Source organism: Osmerus eperlanus, chromosome 6, assembly GCF_963692335.1.
Source record: "Osmerus eperlanus chromosome 6, fOsmEpe2.1, whole genome shotgun sequence".
NCBI classification, from domain to species: Eukaryota; Metazoa; Chordata; class Actinopteri; order Osmeriformes; family Osmeridae; genus Osmerus; species Osmerus eperlanus.
The window spans coordinates 14,237,339-14,256,741 of record NC_085023.1 but is presented as its reverse complement, the minus strand read 5'-3'; the positions used below and the strand labels follow the sequence as shown (position 1 = coordinate 14,256,741).

The 19,403-nt window shown below is 46.7% G+C and overlaps 3 protein-coding genes across 3 annotated transcripts in view; 1 reads left to right on the top strand and 2 right to left on the bottom strand.

Moving 5' to 3' along the window:
* Positions 1 to 105: 105 nt before the first annotated feature.
* On the bottom strand, positions 106 to 7,374 carry LOC134022305 (putative pre-mRNA-splicing factor ATP-dependent RNA helicase DHX32). Its single transcript, XM_062463733.1, has 11 exons — positions 6,852 to 7,374; positions 6,245 to 6,438; positions 5,121 to 5,514; positions 4,653 to 4,889; positions 4,456 to 4,540; positions 4,225 to 4,374; positions 2,971 to 3,162; positions 2,719 to 2,859; positions 2,343 to 2,533; positions 1,987 to 2,177; positions 106 to 1,250 (listed from the first exon to the last, which is right to left on the bottom strand). The coding sequence occupies exons 1-11, from the start codon at positions 7,170 to 7,172 to the stop codon at positions 1,070 to 1,072; spliced, it is 2,277 nt and encodes a 758-aa protein (XP_062319717.1). The 5' UTR covers positions 7,173 to 7,374; the 3' UTR covers positions 106 to 1,069.
* On the top strand, positions 7,272 to 10,465 carry fank1 (fibronectin type III and ankyrin repeat domains 1). The gene is made up of 11 exons (XM_062463734.1): positions 7,272 to 7,797; positions 8,227 to 8,371; positions 8,473 to 8,597; positions 8,706 to 8,787; positions 8,876 to 8,950; positions 9,117 to 9,182; positions 9,298 to 9,463; positions 9,557 to 9,700; positions 9,915 to 9,992; positions 10,074 to 10,118; positions 10,214 to 10,465. The coding sequence occupies exons 1-11, from the start codon at positions 7,785 to 7,787 to the stop codon at positions 10,265 to 10,267; spliced, it is 993 nt and encodes a 330-aa protein (XP_062319718.1). The 5' UTR covers positions 7,272 to 7,784; the 3' UTR covers positions 10,268 to 10,465.
* Positions 10,466 to 10,481: 16 nt separating this feature from the next.
* The window catches only part of LOC134022304 (disintegrin and metalloproteinase domain-containing protein 12-like), a 58,766-nt gene continuing 49,844 nt past the window's right edge, over positions 10,482 to 19,403 (bottom strand). The window contains exons 18-23 of the mRNA XM_062463732.1: positions 17,764 to 17,872; positions 17,451 to 17,589; positions 17,099 to 17,201; positions 15,405 to 15,653; positions 12,858 to 13,033; positions 10,482 to 12,588 (exon numbers count right to left, since the gene is read on the bottom strand). Coding sequence (XP_062319716.1) covers positions 12,537 to 12,588; positions 12,858 to 13,033; positions 15,405 to 15,653; positions 17,099 to 17,201; positions 17,451 to 17,589; positions 17,764 to 17,872 — 828 coding nt within the window. The 3' untranslated portion in view covers positions 10,482 to 12,536. The remainder of the gene's footprint in view (positions 12,589 to 12,857; positions 13,034 to 15,404; positions 15,654 to 17,098; positions 17,202 to 17,450; positions 17,590 to 17,763; positions 17,873 to 19,403) is intronic.

Below are 19,403 nucleotides of genomic sequence, written 5' to 3'. Positions count from 1 at the left end.
TACAGCCCTGTCGTTGCGGCTCCCAGCAGAGGCCTGTGTTGGTACACAGGACTGGAGAGGTCACATGATACGGTAATGCCATTTGTAATACCCTGCCTGTGATCTGGGTCACCCCGTCCCTGCCCAGCTCTGCTCTGGCTCCCTGGGTAGCAGATGGAGCGGAAACCCCAAACTCTGGCTTCTCCCTGTGGCTTGGACAGCTCGCTGTCTGCTCCCCTGTGCCTGGGAAATCTGTCCGGGCCAGCTGCCTTCAACATGGCAACTGGAGGAACTTTAATAGGGGAAGACAGAAGGTTAAACTAGCAGAAGTGGTCAAACAGTACCCTAGGGATCCAGTATTCCATGAACTGTTAGCTCTCCTAAGAATGCAGTGGAGGAAGAACAGTCTCAGACGAAGCAAATATCTTTTGCAAGTACGTCTCACCACATACATTTGTTTCAGAGAGGAATATTTGTGTCAGGCAGGAATATTTATTATTAAAGTGCAAGTAACAAAACGGAAGAAAGCTCTATAAATACAGTCACTAAAACATGCGTCTTTAAATAACAATACAACTAACAAATTGACAATCAGGACCGGTAGTCTTGTTTCCATATATTAGCGGATTTCGAGTTATTAACTAATGCAGCTCTATGTGCTTGAATACTATGTATGTAAAGATCATGTTGCCCTGACATTCGTCACTGATGTAGTTCTGTCCTTGGTTTTCACTCCTTACTGTACTTCTATTATCCCATCTTCCTCATTCACTTCAGCTCTCCATCCCTCTATTTTACTTAGACACACAGATTTGAAGGTAATACTAGTGCAAAGCAGACGAGGAGGCATGGATAGGGACGCCTGCCTCCAACCAGCCTACAGCACAGTCTCTCATCCCTGGATAGCTGCCTGTACGTTTTCTTTTAGTGGCCTAATTTTGTACACCTGAGGACTAATTAGGTTGTCGACAAACAGCATTGAGTTAGTTACAACTAGGGTTGTAGAGACGCTAGCTCTCCAAGGACAGAGATGGGGAGCATCTTGTTTAGTGTATAACACTTCTCTCGTAGACCTGGTCTTCCTGGGTGGTTACTGTATGACACATCTCTCGTAGGCCTGTTCCTCCGGGGAGTCCGTCTCCAGAGTGGGGCTGGTCGTCTTCTTGCCTTTGCAGTGTGCAGCTCCATGGTCCAGGATGTGCTGGAGGATGTCCTTGCTCTCGCTGGCTGGCAGGTTGTAGAAGAAGTACTGTGGTGCCATCTGAATGAACCTGGAGGTTGGTAGAGTATATACAGGGACAGAGACATTCTGTGAGTCATGGACACGGCTTCAGCAGGAATTAAAAATGAGCCAAATGAACCCATCAATAACAGACAAAGAGACTGACCCAGTTTATTTCATACCATGGTCATTTTTGAACGATACCCACTCATTTCTAGAGAGAGGGATTAACATCATTTTAAACATCAACCAGAGGCCCTATTTTGAGCATAGTGGAGAGATTAAAAAAAGCTACATTTCTGTGGATGTGGAACCCTCAGCCAGAATGTGAAGGCTGCTGGACTGTGTGTCATTAACACTCTCTGTTAAGCTGCATCGCCACTCTCCCTGGGAGCTGTGCAATCCCTAATCCCCTTTCAGAGACTAGATACTGGAGGACGGATTAGGAATTCCCCCCTCCATTACAAATATTTCTCTCCACAGGGCCATGGAAAGACAGGAACCACAGGGAGAACTAGACTAGAATAGTTTGATTCCTTAGCTCTTGGTCTTGTCCCTTAGAGGTTCCAAAGTTTTAAAGCACACAAGCTTCAGTGGAAGTTTTGGGATGAAGACTCGTTAACAGACCTTATATACATAAAATCAAGATAAACCTATTTGAATGTACTGTGCAGTATCACAAAGCACAAGACTATCCCCTCCTTTCGCTGGTCAAGCACATATAATCAAAATCTAATCTCATCTAATCCCGATCCGGGAGAGGCAGATCCACTGCGGTTACTCACTCTTCCGGGGAGATGTGTGAGACGGTACGCAGGCAGTTGTCCTCGGAGAAGGAGTACTGGTGGAAGAGGATCCAGTCGGGCAGGCCCAGTTTGGGGATCTTGGTGCCGTAGCCGGACAGAGGATGGATCTGGGCCACGTGTTTGTGGTTCAGAATAAAGTAGTTCCCCGATCCGTCCACATCCCTCGCCACCTGGGAAAAAGCACATGGGAAATACGGATTTCAGAAAATGTCTTAAAACAACACCGATATTCCAGCTTGTCCCATTTTTTTTTTTGGGGGGGGGGGGGGGGGGTGTTAAATTACGCATTACACGAAACACATACCAGGCACAGCCCAATGTTGACATGCTGTTACCTGCATGAAGAACCCTGCCAGCAGAGCCTTCTTGATGTTGAGGGTGTTGATCCTGGAGCCGAAGGCTGGCATGGACACGGGCAGCTCGATCCTCCTCAGGGTGGCCATCAGCTCGGAGCGGAGGGCATCGGCTGTCTGCAGGGCGGGCAGGCTGAGGTAGAGGTCCTGGCACCACTTCTCCACACAGAAGTCTGAGGGGCGGGAGAGACGGCAAAGGCAGCTGATGTAGCCTCACTGCTAGCGTGTGGATGTCCGTCAAATTGAACTACTTGAGCAATGTTCTTGATAAACCTATGTCTGTTACTTCTTTGACCTTATAGAGTCAGTAAGGTGCTAAAAGCCTTTCCTCCAGCTAGCATCTCCAGTGAGGACTTACTTGGCTCCTGCTGGTGCTGCTTGAAGGCCTTGTAGATGTTGATGAGGGTGAAGTGGTCTCCTTCAGGGTGCTGGAACTTCATGTGGCACTGGGCAGCCTCAGGACGCAGCTCCGCCGAGGGGACCAGGAAGCAGGAAGGAACTGAAGGAGGGATGAATAAGGAGGGAGGGATTTGAGTCAATACAGTTCTATAAAACCACAAAGCCCTATAAGTGAATTGTCATTACTCTCAGAGTTTACAGGCCTTCTCACCTGTCAACATGGCAGCGATGGTGACCACCTCGTTGACACAGTCAAACTCGCAGGAGGCCAGCAGGGTCTTGGCCATCTGGGGCTCCAGGGGCAACTCGGACATGATGATGCCCATCTCGGACAGGTTGCCGTCGTCATCCAGAGCTGCCAGGTAGTCCAGCTCCTCCAGAGCCTGCATCAGACCTTCTGGATCTGGGGGAAGAACAGACATGGAGGTCACCTCCACCGGACATGGTAGTTGTGACTGTGATTGTTAGTATAGCCATCACCAGTGCTACAGTAGACCATACACCCAGGTTAGGATGAGGTATATGATGGAACACTTTTTCTTATTTTCTTCCATTTATTTTGATAATATATGCCTTTGTAAAATAATGGCTGGCTCTCATTTTATTTGGAATATTTTCAGGGTGGGGAAACATGTCACCCTGATATAGCCATCAAAACAATGACAGTAGATTAGGACTCCATATACCCCATTAGCACCTGTCATGCATCACAATGCAACTCACGGTCTGAGTGGCTCTGACATGAAAGGATAGGATGTGCCATTGTAGCCATGTAATAATGGTGCCATAACAATAATAGGCACAATAATGGGCAACAGTCTCAACATAATAGCATGGCAATGAGGGGCCGTGATTGAGAGACGTGCACCTTTTATCTATGTCATCCCATCATGGGCTTTGAATGGACTGTTCACACATGCACAGAAACACACACACACACACACACACACCAGCACACAGCTTGGACTGGCTCTTGTTGCTAATGAGTGTTTAGCAATGTTTCTGTAGCTGCTGCTTATCCCTGGACATGGGGAGCCAAGTTTGAGAGGAAGAGAGAGAGGGAGGAAGACCGAGGGAGAAGGAGAGAGAAAAAGAGAGCGCGTGTGTTTAATGCATTCCACAGACAGACCTCAGTACACGGAAGCAGGTCAGACCTAAAACAATGGCTGCTGAACAGCCTGTCAGCTCAGCTCACCCAACGGCTCACTGACCCCCAATAGAACAGAGTGGGCGATTCTGTGGTCAGCCACGCAGGCCTATTTTACTGGGCTCATCCCAAACTCTGTGTGGCTCTAAAACTTCAAAATAGAACTCAGCCCCAACGACAGCATGCTATCAATATAAGGATGCTGATCTTGAGCTTCCAGTCCAACTACTCACATCAAAACAAACCCTACACAAACAATTCACGGTAGCACATAGTCCTTGACACAAGCTGCAACATCATTATTTTCTATGATCTGACCAGGTCTGTCGATGAAGTCACAGTGGCCCAGACCGGCGATCTCCATCCTCTTCAGGAAGAGCACAGTGGAAGTGATGTCAGACTCCAGAATGTGTGGCCATGTCTCATTGGCCAGAGGCATGTCCTCTGGGTACAGACAGAAACATTTTCCTGTGGGGGATACTGAGGTTAACAACTTGACTACTAGTCGATGCCCAGAATTGATTTCCGTCTGCTTTTGAGCAGTCTGACCTGCCAGCTGCCGCCGACTCTCTGCTTGGCTCTTACTGATTGGACGTATGACAGCAGAGTTAGTCCTAATCCTGGGGTTGTATACCTGTTACAGATGACCAGAAACAGATCAACATCAAAAATACTACTCAGCAATTCCACATATCGTTACAACACAGTCGTATACTTGAGGTATAAGATCCATCCTGACTACGTACGCATCTTCTCTGGACCCCAGCATCGATGACGAAGCGGATTGAATCGACAGCCCAGAAGAGCTCCTCATTTGGGCTCGAGGTGAGGAAGACCCTCCTGGCCCTGCCCTCCTCCCCCTCCCCCAGGACGAGCAGACTGCACCCCGGCCCAGGGTGCATGGTGATGGGCAGGAGCTCCCCTTGGGCTGTGGGGAGACTGGGCCCCTCGCGACGCAGGATGTCCTGGGCTAGATCTATCTCCTGGTAGGGTGACAGAGAGAGAAAGGGAGAGAGGGAGGGACGTTTGGGATTTTTTACGCATTCCAAGACTGGTTCACTCGGAGATGACATTTTGTACCAACTTAATCGCTGACCCGAAGACACATAAATAAGCATCAACTCTCTTTGTAAAAAGACAGCATCAAAATTACAAAGGTTACGGTACCCTGGCCTTGGCACTTCACAGCTCTAAGCCATCCCGACAGGACTAACCTGAGAGGTGGCCAGGAACACCACCACATCTCCTCCTTCCTGCGAGCGGTGGATCTCCAGCACCAGGCGCAGCGCGGAGCAAAAGTAGTCCTTGTGGCTGGCCCCAGCAGTGCTGCTGTGCACCGCCTCTCCTCCAGCCAGGCCCTCCAGCTGGATGAAAGGGGCCGGCGCTGAGCCTGAGCCCCAGTGGGCCAGCAGCTTAGGGCCGGGATGGGAGGCGGTGAGCACCACCACCCGCAGCTCTGGCCTCTGAAGGCTGATGTCTTTCAGGAGGCCCAGCAGGACGTCGGTGCTGACCGTCCTCTCGTGGGCCTGGTCGATGATGATGACGCCGTACTGCTCCAGCATGGGGTCGGACATCATCTCCCTCAACAGCATGTCGTCCGTACAGTACCTGGATCAGGAGTGAGAGGGAAGAATAATGATGATACTGAATAGTTACACTGAACAGTGAGCATAAGTGAGTCCAATTGTTATACTAAATGAGGATAAGTGAGTCTGAGTAGTTACACTGAATAGTGAGAATAGGTCAGACTAAATAGTTATACTAAATACAAAAAGACTAATAGAAAGTCCTCTATAACCAATACACCTCCTTATGTTCATTACCATGCCCTAATATAGCCCTACTATCTGTACTGCCACAATACATGCACAAAGCAATTGATCAAATTGCTCTTCAGGGTTTAACAAAGTAGAGGGTCCATAACACATGCCCCTGATTGGTGCTCTAATGAAGCTGCGGTGACTGGCCACTCTGTAACAGGGCCTAATGTACTCTGTTTGTTAATTAGTGTGGTGAGTGAATTCATAGGGTCTCCCTGGCTGCATATATCTTTAGCCCCCTGCCTGATTGTGCGTTGTCTTTGTTCTATGCCTGACTTCTAGTGGGTGGGTGAGGCGGGAGGGCAGCATATGGACCCACAGAGGACTGGGCAGCTGCCTGGAAGCCCCTTGAAAAGAGGCCCCTCAAGCCTATTGTTCACTTTTTCCCTTTCTCTTAAAGAAAGGACAGCCGCCTAGGAGGTGGGGTGACGCAACCCGCGAGGGAGTTTGAGAAAGTGTGCCTTTATAACTGTGCTGTGTGAATACTGCAGTACGGTACATGAGTCGTGTTTACAGACCTGAGGACAGTGTCACTGGAGCAGCATGTCTCCAACGGAATGCTGTAGCCCACTTCATGACCAATGTTGACGTCCATCTCGTCAGCCACCCGCAGGGCCAAAGCCACTGTCTGCTGCTTGTGTATCTGAGTACACACCACCATGCCGTTCTGGTACTGGACTGAGAGGCAGAACTCTGCACACCACTGAGGGATCTGGAGATAGCACAATGATAGAGAAACAGTAGATGAACTCTGTTGGGAGGTGATTTATAACACTTCACATAGAATGCTATCGAATTCATATTTAACCATGTCATATTTTATGTGTCATCTAAAGAAGTGGTTCTCAACCCTGGTTCTCAGGTACCCCCTGTCCTGCATGTTTTAGATGTTTCCCTGCTCCAACACACCTGATTCAAATGAATGGATTGTTATCTAGTTATGCAGAAGCCTGGGAACGACCATTCATTTGTATCAGGTGTGCTGGAACAGGGAAACATCTAAATCATGCAAGAGAGTCCCCGAGTACCAGGGTTGAGAACCACTGATCTATAGTAACTATTCCAAGTTGACACTTGGCAATTTACAAAATCATGCAGTTTAAGTTGTAGCCTATGTCAACTCACCTGAGAACTTCTGCCTGTTTTGGTAGTGCCGCTGACCATAACAAACTGTCTGTTGACCAAAGTTTCCATGAACTCACTCTTGGCTTTCCAAACTGGGAGAGCAGTCCTTTCCTTCAGCAATTTATAATACCGTGAGGAATAAGGCAGTCCATCAAATTGATTAAGTTCCAATACATCATCATATTCCACATTCTCTTCACTTGCCACATCTCCATCTGAATCGTAACCTATTTTCTCTTCCAAATACTCCTCCCCTGCTGTTGCAATGTCCTGCGCCATCAATTGCGATTTACGACGCACTCCTTGTCCGATTATGTCCATGTGCGCTCAAATGAACAGCGTTAGGAATTACTAAAAATAAATGTGAGCCAGTTTGCGTAAAATCATGTTCAAAGTCGTTCTCTGCAGTTTTGGCGGACTGTGCTTGCCGCCGCTCTAACTTTGTTGCAAGAAGCAATAGAGAGGGCACGATCCAGTGGACCATGAACACTGAATGTGGTCATGTGGTCACTAATCCCATCTATGGTGATACTAGTCCTCCAGATCAGATGAGACAGCAGGAGGAGGGACATAACATCATGGAATGGAGAACAATGCCTAATGAGAATATATGGCTAAATCATCGTCTATTTGCAAAAAAATAAAAATATGATAGATTATTAAACAGAATCTGGAGAATATGCTGAATCCTCTATCCGAAAATAGTTTTCCAACTTGGTACCAAAAGTCTATAACATTTCCCCAAGTGTGGTTCACTTGTTTCCATAGAAACCATCAACAGGCACACACTTTTTCAGTCTTGAGATGAGAAAATAACTAGCAAGCTAACTAGCTAGCAAGCTTGTTAATAATAGTAAACATTTTTCATTTGGATTCTTGGACTGAATAACGATTTTGTTACATATTTCAAGGAATTTTACGTAACCTATTTCGATGACAACTACAGGTAGCTATCCAACTTTATGAAGATATATTAGGTGGCTTTGATTTGCAACTACAGTAGGAAATTGGCTAGCTACAGTACAGGACGGTACTAGTACTGTATTGTATCTGTCTGGCGACCAATGGACATAGGTAGCACTAGAGCTAGTTAGCTGTAAAAAAATAAAAATAATAATGTATAAGAAACATATTAGAATTGAGAGGGATCTCCATTTATATGCGCCAACAAAATGTAATGCCTTGTAAATAATCAGAATTTTAGCTAGCGCTCCCTGCTTTGAGTGTTTGTTGCCATCTAGTGACCGATGACACATTGAATGTGTTACTTCATCTGGAATGTTGGATGCACTCGACCATGCCACTTTCTCTTTCCCATAACGTGCAACATATTGTTCAGGGATCCCTAAACCATTTAAAACACCATCACCCCCAGTTATTGGAAAAGTGAGCCATCACAGCATTGAGTTGTGCTGGGAGACAGAGGAGAATGAACCGAGGAGTGGTCCACCTGAGAGATGGACCAGCTTCTCTGTGGAAGAGATGGACCTCAAATCACACACATACGGGACCATCTACGTGTGAGTATCCATAGATTACTATGAGATAGGTTTCCCATACACTACATTTTCACAGTAATCTGTTGAAATGCTGGCTGAATGTGTTATTGTTGGGTCTTCAGTGGGTACAGCAACCAACACACTGTGCAAGGCCTGGACCCCAGCACTGCTTACAGATTCCGACTCAGGTTCACCAGGCCAACAGGAGAGTCCCTCTACAGCCCATGTGTCTCTGTCTCGACCACGCGTGAGTCAATAACCAGCCTCGGTTAACCAACATACAAATCACTAACCTAAAATGTTCATCTGTTCGCACAGCATGGTGTTTCAGACACCTGAAATGGGTATCTTGCAGGTGAGCCAGTGAGTGGGATGAGCTTGCACCGTGCTGTCAACATGAACGATGAGGAGGAAATGACCAGAGTGTTGCAGTCTGGGTGGGTGAGCATTGAGGAAGCCCGCTAGGGAGGAAACAATGATCATGTTACATTAGACTGAAGCTATTTTGGATTTTTGTTTTTGCAGGTCAGTCGTCGTAAATGTCCATGACAAACTAGGCTTCACTCCTCTCATGGTGGCTGCGCAGAAAGGCTTTGCCAGGTACAGTAGAAACGACGCACCTCTTATAGTCTGGTGTGTATTGCATATTAAACACACACACACACACCTGGTAAGCAGCTCTGCCTCAGCCCAAGGCCTCCAGGAAGCCAGCAGAAGCATTGCCTGCGATAGCCAATGAATACAACGCACTCTTTTTTTTGCTCAGAATTGTCCACCAACTGGTGGAGCACGGTGCAGATGTGAATATGAAGAACGGCAGTGGGAGAGACAGGTGTGTCAAGGACCCCCCTTTATCCACCCATCTGCTTATGGGTCTGACTCGCGCTTGGAAACTTGAACTCGAAAGCTGATCCTACGTTCTCCTCCCTTTTTTCCCGCTCAACCAGCCTGATGCTGGCCTGTTTTTCTGGTCACCTGGACATAGTGAAGTACCTGAGGAAGTTCGGAGCGTCGTGGAAGTCCCAGGATATGGGGGGATGCACCCCCCTCCACTGGGCTGCAGACGGGGGACACCTGGCCGTCATCGCCTACATGATCCAGGACAAATGCGAGGTGAGACCGAGGGCGGGGCAGGAGCAGCACGCGTCTACACCGTCCGTCCGTGATGTCGAGTCGTAATAAAGCCCGTTTGTGCTCTGATCCCAGCTGGACATCCGGGACGGCGTGTCCCAGTGGACTCCTCTGATGAGGGTGTCGGCCGTGAGCGGGAACCCCTCGGTGGCCTCCCTCCTCATCAGAGCCGGGGCGGACGTCAACGCCAGGGATAAGGATGGGAAGACGCCGCTCATGGTGCGTGGCGGGCCACACCCCCCTCCCACCGGAGAGCTCCCATCACACGTGGAAGAGCCAGGGTCGATGATGTTAACCGTATGAGAGATGCTAGAATAGCGGGGCGTACGCACGGGAAATATGGTGGCTCAAACCCTGGTTTCATTGGTTTAACTCCAACAATTGCAAGACATGTTGGAAGAGATGAAGGGTATTAACCTTAGATGTCCACTAGGTTGCAGTGTTGAACAACCACGAGGAGCTGGTGCAGCTGCTGTTAGACAGCGGAGCAGATCACGATGTGAAGAATGAGGTGAGGGAGCACCACGGGGAGGGGTTGACATGATGGCTCTGTACCTGTTGGAATCACTGATGTTTACTGGTTTGTCTGCAGTTTGGGTCGGGGGCAGCTGAAATGGCGAAGGCCTTTGGAAGAGAGGTAAGGTTGTTCTCAATACATCGGATAACACTTGTTTCTTATGTTGTATTTACTTTTTTAAAGATTTACTAATCTTGTTTTCTCCTCTCCTGTAGAATATCATCAATCTACTGGAACGAAAGAAGAGTACAGACCATGAATTAGAGTAAGAATGAATAAGAATTAAATACAAAAATACTTATAATATGACTACTTTGAAAAGATAACTTACATTTTTAGCAATTCAACTTGAATTAATATTTGTCACACATGAAAACGATTGTTTGTAGTCACCTATTCTAACTGACTGCTTAACTGTTGTTGCTCGAATTTTAAGTAAAAGAAAGAAGTGTAAGAAAGTGTTTCCAACTTTATTTATTTATCTCTATGAATTCACCGCATATGTGGTTTTGATCAGAGGCTGCCCCGGGCGGTAAGCTGTTCCCATTCTATATGAACAGTCCTATGAACTAGCCCGAATACTCATTACGGAAGGAACCATCATAAAATGTTAGTTCTCAAATGACTGTTCTTGTCTAAATGAAAACATTAAAATAGCATGTATACCAACAGACACATTATTTATATGAACTGTACAACTGGGCTTTGGAAACTTTTACAGTTAACATTCAGTACATTTGTCATTATGAATGAAAGGAAAGACGTGGCATAAAACCGATATTCAGTCACTACTCATCAGAAAAACAATGAATACTCAAGTGTGATGCGTTCCCAATGCTGCTCTGTGTGACATATGCATTGCACAATACTGAAGATAGGATACGATCTGCGTAGAGACATACGTACATACAGTATAATGTCAATCCGGACCTAGAAACTACAGAATGAAGACATAATTCACAGGGATCCAGTCATGATACCCACAATTGTTTTTGTACAGAATGCTTTTCTGAGCAAAGATTTAGATTGTGACTCATCAAGAACACAGGTCTGCTGCACACAAGTGGGCCTAATATACACAGTTACTCAGCACCACACAAAGTTATAGTGAAAAAGATTGTGTACAAGATCACAACTCCTTATACCAATTTATATTTTGGTTTGAGTTATTTTAACCTATTCATAAGGCTTCAACTTAATTGTGGGACATTGTAAACAGGATTACCATGAGTGCTTAAGAACTTTAAACAATGGGAAGTAGTCGATGATCTTTGAAGTTCACTTCTCATAAATCATCATAAATCGTGTGGATGTTTTTATGGTAATCCTAGTTGAAACCTTGTTAAAAGACACCAGTGAAAAACAGGACTGTGTAAGTCAGAGTGGGGTTTGGTTTGTTAACAAAACTGATGTGATCTTGACACCGAAGTATGGAATAGCTCCGCAGGCTTCTATGACACAGAACTCATCCACTATTGCATTACTTGGTGTTACTGTATTTTCCTGGAACACACTGCCAGGTCACGTCAGACTCATGTTCCACAAAGAGCATTCACCCATCGTAGAGCTGCCAGCAAATAGTCTGAAGTCTGTCAGAGATTGTAATCTTTACGAAATGGGCGAATGCAGCATGTCTTTCAAGTTCTTGGTCCTGACTTGAACAAAAATGGGCACATAACCATCTGTCAATCTCGTAAATGTGTTCCAGTTCATCAGAGGAATGCACAATTCAAGGTCAAGTACCCTGTTGTGCTGTTCTTTCTGAGCCTGATACCCTGTGAATAAACCATTATCCTACACAGACCATACTAATGTTAACAAAGATGGAAATCACTTAATGTCACACAGAGAAGACTTACCAAGTAAATGAATGTCAAGCAAACTACAAACATGTAAACAATAAGTCATTTGCGTTCTCAGCATCTGTAGTTGGTTGAAATGCACCTTTGTTCTTGTGTCAACATAACACCGTTGGTTACATGAGGGGAATACATGTCTTGAGAATGTACAAACAGTTATCGATGATCAACTGAACACAAACCCAAACTTGCTTGCACTGCTTAGAAAACTACAAGTACAGTAGCTATTCCTACAACTCTCCAAGCAAGGCAGTTTCCCTTCATTTTGACCTCAAACAACCAGTTTCTAAGGATTTTTTGTCTCTTTAATTATTTAAGCAACTTCACAGGTTATAAAAAACACTTTTTTCAGTATGCCCTCCCTCCAAACAGTAAAAAATCACAAAGAAATACAAAATAAATCCCCACACAACACATCAGATCACTCTTCTGGTTGAGGTTAGGGGAAATTGATGTTACTTCGAGCGAGGTGCACATAATGATAATAAGTTAAATAGTTCATTTTGGTACCTGAGCGAGGATGACAGAAACCTTTTAGAGTGACAGCACCAAGGTGAGTCGTCGATCCCCATTTCCCTATTAGTCTGAGACCCCACCAATGTCCGAGATGGCTCAGAGAGTCCTGTAGTGCAAATGGGCGTCTCCTAGTTCTTCATTACTCCGCCCCAGCCTTGTGAGGTCAGCGCTCGTAGTGAGGCTTTGGCAGTCTCAGGGTTTGCATGGGCGCAGGCCTGCAATGTGATGAAAACCATGTGTAAATACAGAACCTACACACACAAATATGCACACACACACACACACACACACACACGTGCAACCTGAGAGACCATTGCAAGACCTAACAGAGCTACATGAACTAGTAAGAGCACTAGGATTGAAATATACTTATCTAATATTCAAAACCTTTAGTGTAAACATGTATTGAGCTACACTTCCCATTCCAGACCTACTGTGTGAACAATGTACCAACAGAACTCTGTAGTGTGGGGTTCAAACACACCTGTTAGGTAGCGGGATGGCTGGTGAAGGCCTGGGCACAGTGGGGATGGGGATAGGCAGGGGTCCAGGGCCAGGCAGGTGGACCCCCATCGCCAAGTGATTGCGGCCCAGTCTGGAGGTCCTTCCAAGGGGGTCAGCAGGCAAGGGCTTCTGGGGAGGGCTGGGCTTCTCACGCTCCTGAAAGGCAACAAGTTGTAGGCTTTACTGATTCCGAATTTCCGTCGATTTGAGATTCTAGTAGGTTCAAGGCATGAAAGGTCATTGAGAATGTTGTGCCTGTGGGCAAATCATATCCTACACAGGTTGGACAACTGGGAACAAAGGAGTATGAACTACAAGTGTAAGTTTATATTCTGCCAGAATATGTCAACAAAGAATGTCCCCGTTTCTTCAGTAGAGGGCACTGTGTCACAATCTGAGACAGACGTCCTGAGGTGAATCCGGAGCATTGTATTTGAGACCATCAGGTCTCTGTGAGTGTTGACTGGGAGGTTGTCTGAATGCGATGCCATCATGTGTTACTAATCTAGCTTGGGGGAGGAGAAGGATGGGGGGAGGAGGGGGACCTAATGGCTAACATCTGCTACCGGCTTCACAGCTGTTCTGCACAGTGTCAGAAGAGCAGGGCCAGGGACCAACCTTGAGCAACATTTGCAGGGAGCTGCCAAGCTTCAGACAACACCAGACGGATGAGATTTGGAGATTTAGAGGACGGAATAATAAGTCAAACATTTGTCAGTGGTTTTGGGAAGCTTGTGTGTGCGTGTGTCATTGTGCCTTTGTCACCTGCATGGTCCAGATCTTGCAAAGGACCTCACGCCCTGGATAATGTTAAACATGTCAGCAGTTTGGTGGAGGTGATTTGCACCTCCGATGCTTGACCGACCCCACCCCCCCCCATCACCTCAGACAGATCACTGCATCGTGTTCCTGGTGCGGTCGTGCTCATGTGGGGGTTAGGGTTAGGGCCACATGTAGGGTGTATGACCTCAGCGGAAGACATGTCCTGCATACCAGCTGGGACAGTCACAGACCGCAAACCATCATTGACGAGGGAGATGGCAACAGTCCAGTCAAGGACAGCTATGATAGCTATGACAGCGTTTTGGATATAACCCTCTTTGCACACTAATGACTGAGTTCTATCACACAAACAAATGTACTTTGTACAAATGTACAAACAAATGTCTGAGATGAAGGCATCACGGCACGTTATCACGTTATCCCGCATGTTCCAAATAAAACAAACAAAAAATCCCACTCTTTTCCACTCTTACTTGTGTTTGACACTTGGTCCAGTGATGTTAGATCGGACAATAGGAGGTGCAGTACAAAACAGTGTGGTTATCACTTAAACAGGCTTTTAGAAACACTAAGTAGGTAAAAAAAAAGGTTTACCCGCTGTGCCTGTCTAGATGCTCAACACCACTAGTCAGACCTGAGATTCTCCACACAGTTAAAAGCAGGTGCAATGAGATTGCTGCAATATGGAACACCTCTGAAGCTCCACTTTGAGCCTGTCTCTCCTTGTGGACCCTCTTGCCAGAGGTCAGAAGGTTGAGAGGGTAGGAGGAGAGGAAGAAGTCCATCACTGGTGATGACCAGGTTCAGAAAAGTTTTCAGTTGAACACGTTCAAATGTCATATTTTTGGATGTGAAGTCAATGTGCCAAATACCATAGACATTCGCTTTTGTGTGTGGCAATGAGAGTTTGTACATGTTCTGGTCAGGAAGAGGTTGTGGGTCTCAGGATCTGAACTCCAACCCCTGATATGAGCTCCATGTGCTGGCTCACCCACGTGGAAGGATGTTTCAGATCTGTATCTGTCTCCCTCCACGCCCCCCCCCCCCCCCCCCTCCTCTGCCCGCAACATCTGGGACTAGTTCAAGTACATGTACATACACTGGAGACAAAAACATGACCGACTCCATGTCTTCCTTCCTCTTTTTACAGCGTTGCCGCCAGACAGAGTGCTGAACGCCTCGTAAAGCAGAGACAGCTGACACGGTGCTATCTGGATCAGCTACACAGGCAGAGTTGACCAATACTGTCTAACCAATACTGTCTGACCAATACTGTCTGGCCGATACTGTATGACGGACAGACAAATTCAGCGACTCTGCCAAGTGTCTGACTCATCCACATTGAAAACTGTACGTATACTGGTCTGTAATAGAGATGTGGACAGGTTGAAAAAAAAAATATATATATACATTAGCTCAGTATGTATTGACAATGAATCACCCAATCATATCAGAAAAATCTCCATGGTGTGATGAACACAGATGGGTTTGATTCGCTTTTAAGTGTGTGCTATCAACTCTGGGTGTTTTTATGTAATGCATTCATTGGTAATGTATTCATTTAGCAGACGTTTTTATCCAAAGTGACGTACAGGGGGGGCTTTAGACCCACAACCTCTTGATCTGCAATCAACTGCTCTAGCACTGAGCTATAATTGTGTATTAATCCATTTTAAACCCTGTCGAGTCCTGGTAAATAAGCTGGGGTCATGCAGCAGCAAAGTATGATGCCTTGAGTACCCACCTGATCCAGTCTGTAAGCCTGCTGACGGGGCAGGCTTTGGAAGCTCGGAGCCCGGGAGGACGAGAAGCTGGTGTGAGGTGGCAGGGCCCTGTGGTGGGGGGGCACCGGGGGCAGGGTCGGCTGGCCCACGCTGAGGGACACGGGCATGGGGTGGCTGATGTGTATGGGCTGGTAGTGGGGCAGTCGGCGCAGGCTGTGGGAGTGGAAGTTGGGGGGGGGTAAGAGAGGCTCCGAACTGAAGTGGGATGGCTGCAGAGAGAGAGAGAGAGAGAGAGAGAGAGAGAGAGAGAGAGAGAGAGAGAGAGAGAGAGAGAGAGAGAGAGGGACAGAAAGATAGAGACCGAACCGAAGATACAGAGAGGAAGGGAGAGAGAGGGAGGGAGAGGGGCAGGGAGAGATCATTGTTTTAGTGTTAGTTTGGACTGGTATTTATTCCTCCTTTAATACTAAACTTTCACTTACATATGAGTTTGTTTATTCAGTCCAATCAAAAGCCAAGCCTCAGTAAGAGGTGGTTATGCTCCAGAGGCAGACACACAGATGTGGCATTAACAGCCTCAGATGGTCTAGACAGCTGTTAGTCCTCCTGTCCAAAACAAACTAATAGCACCTGAGATTGCTGGACTGGCTACTGCTGGATAAACACCCGTACACACATATACACACACACACACACACACACATACACACACACACACACACACACACACACACACACACACACACACACACACGCGCACACACACACACACACACACTGCAGGTTTAGCCAAGACAACCTGCTGTGACTCTGCTAGACATCTGGACAGTGAGTGATTGCTGGAGCAAACAGAACAAGGGCAAACATGTCTGTTCCTGTTACCTGTAGATAAACAATGTAGACGTTTAAGATTCAGAGTCTTGATTCTCTGAGGAGACACACAGGTTTGACATGGAAGCTGGTGTTTCTTCCTGCCTTGGCCAGGCGACCTCTGACTTTTAACCTTTAACCCCTGAGTGACCTCTGTGTCTTGTAATGCACACCATCTGGAAATCGCTGGCTTAGCCTCTAAACATGCACTCTGTCTCTTTTATGTCTATCTTTCTGTCTCTATTTGTGTCTGTCTGTCTCTTTCTCTCTGTCTCTCTCTCCCTTTTTATCTTCCTCTCTATCTTTCTCTCTCACACACACAGACACACAAATCCCCCATCATTGTCATACTCACACAAACACATTTCCCTCAATGCTTATCAACACAAGTCCGAACCAATTTTCCTCCTATTTGGGAATCAATCAACTCAGCTCTCTCCTTAAACACAAAAGCTTTTCATTGACGACAGAAGCTTAATGCACAGCCCAATAATGATAGCGCAGCATAATTTACATTTCAATTCAGTAGCGTTGTCTCTCAATTAAAGTTTTTCCCAGCCCTCTGCCAACAATACTTCTCTAATTAATATTTCTTCAAGGGAGGGATGCTACTGACCAATTAATACTGAATCAATTATGTTCACAGCAGACACGCTTTTTCGTTTTGACAATAATCCTGGGATAAATAGGTTTGGATACGCATGACGGCTCAGTCCACGCTCATTCCTCATAGAAACAAAATATACTTGGAATCCAATCCAGTTGTGTGCACACACACACATACCTACATACACAAACCCACACATACATACCTAATTGTTTCCATCTGGGTTGATAGACCTACCTTATATGTGTTACCCCCCTGAGGCTTGGCAGAGGGCTGGTGTGGAGGGGACCTGTGGTACCCATGGCCTCTGGTGGGACTGGTCGGTCTGGTCCCCACAGATCTGCAGACAGAGATGTCACACAACTCACGTTTCGGATGTCAAAGACAAAGTAGAGAGACGGCTGTGCACCTGGTTGATCTCATCATACAGTGAGGGTGTATTTGTACTTTCCATGCTTCCATTTGACATCTTTCCTACTTAAAAGCGAATGGTTCCAATGGTCATTTGGACATACACTACAATCAGATATACCAGAGGATAGCAAGTGCTTTGAGGGCCCTGTTTTGTGGTAAGGTTCGAGGTCCGTACCTGAGCTTCTCCATGGTGCTCTTCTTGTTGGTGAAGAGCTGACGCACCAGGGTCTTCCTCTTCAGGAACACCACGGAGGCCACGCCCAGCAGACTGAGGAGCGCCGCCACAATCGCCACGGTCACCACCTTGCTGTCGGCTGACGTCACATACGACAACGAGCACATTAATACGCACGCACATCTACGGCACGGGACACGACAGGACAAGCGCGCGCGCGGCATTAAGGCGGGGACGGGCGGGGCGGATCTTTGGTGAGTGGAGGAGTCCAGAGGGGACTGAAATGGAGCGTTGAGAGATGTTGAGTGAGTACCTGCCAGTCTCGTAGGCCCACTGTCGATGCTACCTCCAAACCCAGCCTTGGCGCAAAGGGGCGGAGCCCAGTGTGGCTCGCAGTGGCAGTTTTTCTTGTTGTTGCACACCTACAAAGTCCACAAGGGTCGCGGTTAGTCAACACACAGAGTACCTCACCCTCTTATGTCAATCAATACCGATATATGACGTTGCGAGCATTTATATAGTGACTACAATGTGTTCCAAATCAATCATATACACTAGCTGATGGCACATGTCTTGTTTCTTGTGGGCTGCAGACATGATGGATCAATGTTGCACATATACTAGGGCTTCCAGACTGAGAACCAGATGAATCTGGGAGCTTGTGGTTCATTTCCTCTGGCAGATGGGCCTGGCCATCTCCCTGTTCAGACAGATTTCCACCACAGCCTAAACAGTGATGAGCCAATCACATCAGTTTATCTGATATGATTGATGCGATGACCGTAGAGAGAATGCCCTTGAAGCATTTTTGTAAATCAGCAAGATGATGTTTGGTTTCTCTGATTGATTGTATCTGTTCACTCCAATACAATAGCGTCCAGAGGCATTTCGGTCTGCGCCCCTTGGAAATACAAAATGAACTGAAAGATTCCAGACTAAAACGCATTTGCAAATGTGTCTGGCAATTCCAGAATATAGGGGGTTCCATCCCCCTTATGAAATGAATATACGTTCCCAGCCCACTTCTTCAATAATTGGTTCGCTTCTCCAAATAGAGAACACACACAGTGCTGTTGGTTTTCATGTGGTATTGAGGAGAAGAAGGGGGGGGGGCATGACACAGGGCTGTGCATCGTCAGTCTTGATGGTTAAAATATGTGTGTGTGTGTGGGGGGGAGCCCATCCCTGAGGCGGGGGAGGAGAGCAGGGTTCCCCAGCCCAGGAGGGGTAATAGAGGCCAGCTGTCAGCCTGAAGGAGCTCTGGGGCCTGGGCTGATCCAGAGCAGATCTGGCCTGTCGCTGGGAACAGCCCTCCACGGTCACTGCCTCTGAGCCACAGACACTCCCTGTTTGGGGGTGGTTGGAGGGGGGTAACGGTTGAACAGCCGCGGGCCCACAGGGGCTAGGCAGGGAGTGGTACTGATTGAACCTAAGGACAAGTACTGGACATCCTGCAGGTGCCCATACAGGGCAGATTGATGGTGAAGTGAATTCCATTGAGTAACATTTGAGAAACTCACACGACATAAATCTCATACCAAGTTAAAATTAGTATTAAAAGCTTGTTCAAAGTTACAAGTCAAACACCGAGGAAACTTGCCCTAACAGGAGCAAAACTTATTCTCACTCTTCATTTATTCAAGACAGGGTTTCAGATCAAATTGAGTTAAAGGTGGAGTTACAGTCGCAGAGGAAACTGTAACTTTCAAGCAAAGGTTAAACTATGGAAATGTCTCCAACTTCGATTTTGCGTTTCGCTTCTGGTGAAGATGACGGCATTGGTGAGTCAATCCTGCCCTGTGTGCCCGTGTGCTTTGTTTATGGAGTTCGACATCAAAGTAAATAAAACATTAAAGCACCTCTCTGTGCATTATTGATGGGAACTGAAACAGAGGTGAACATTTTGGCTGTGGTTGTTCTCCTCCATACCCATGCACAGTTGTAGGACAGCAA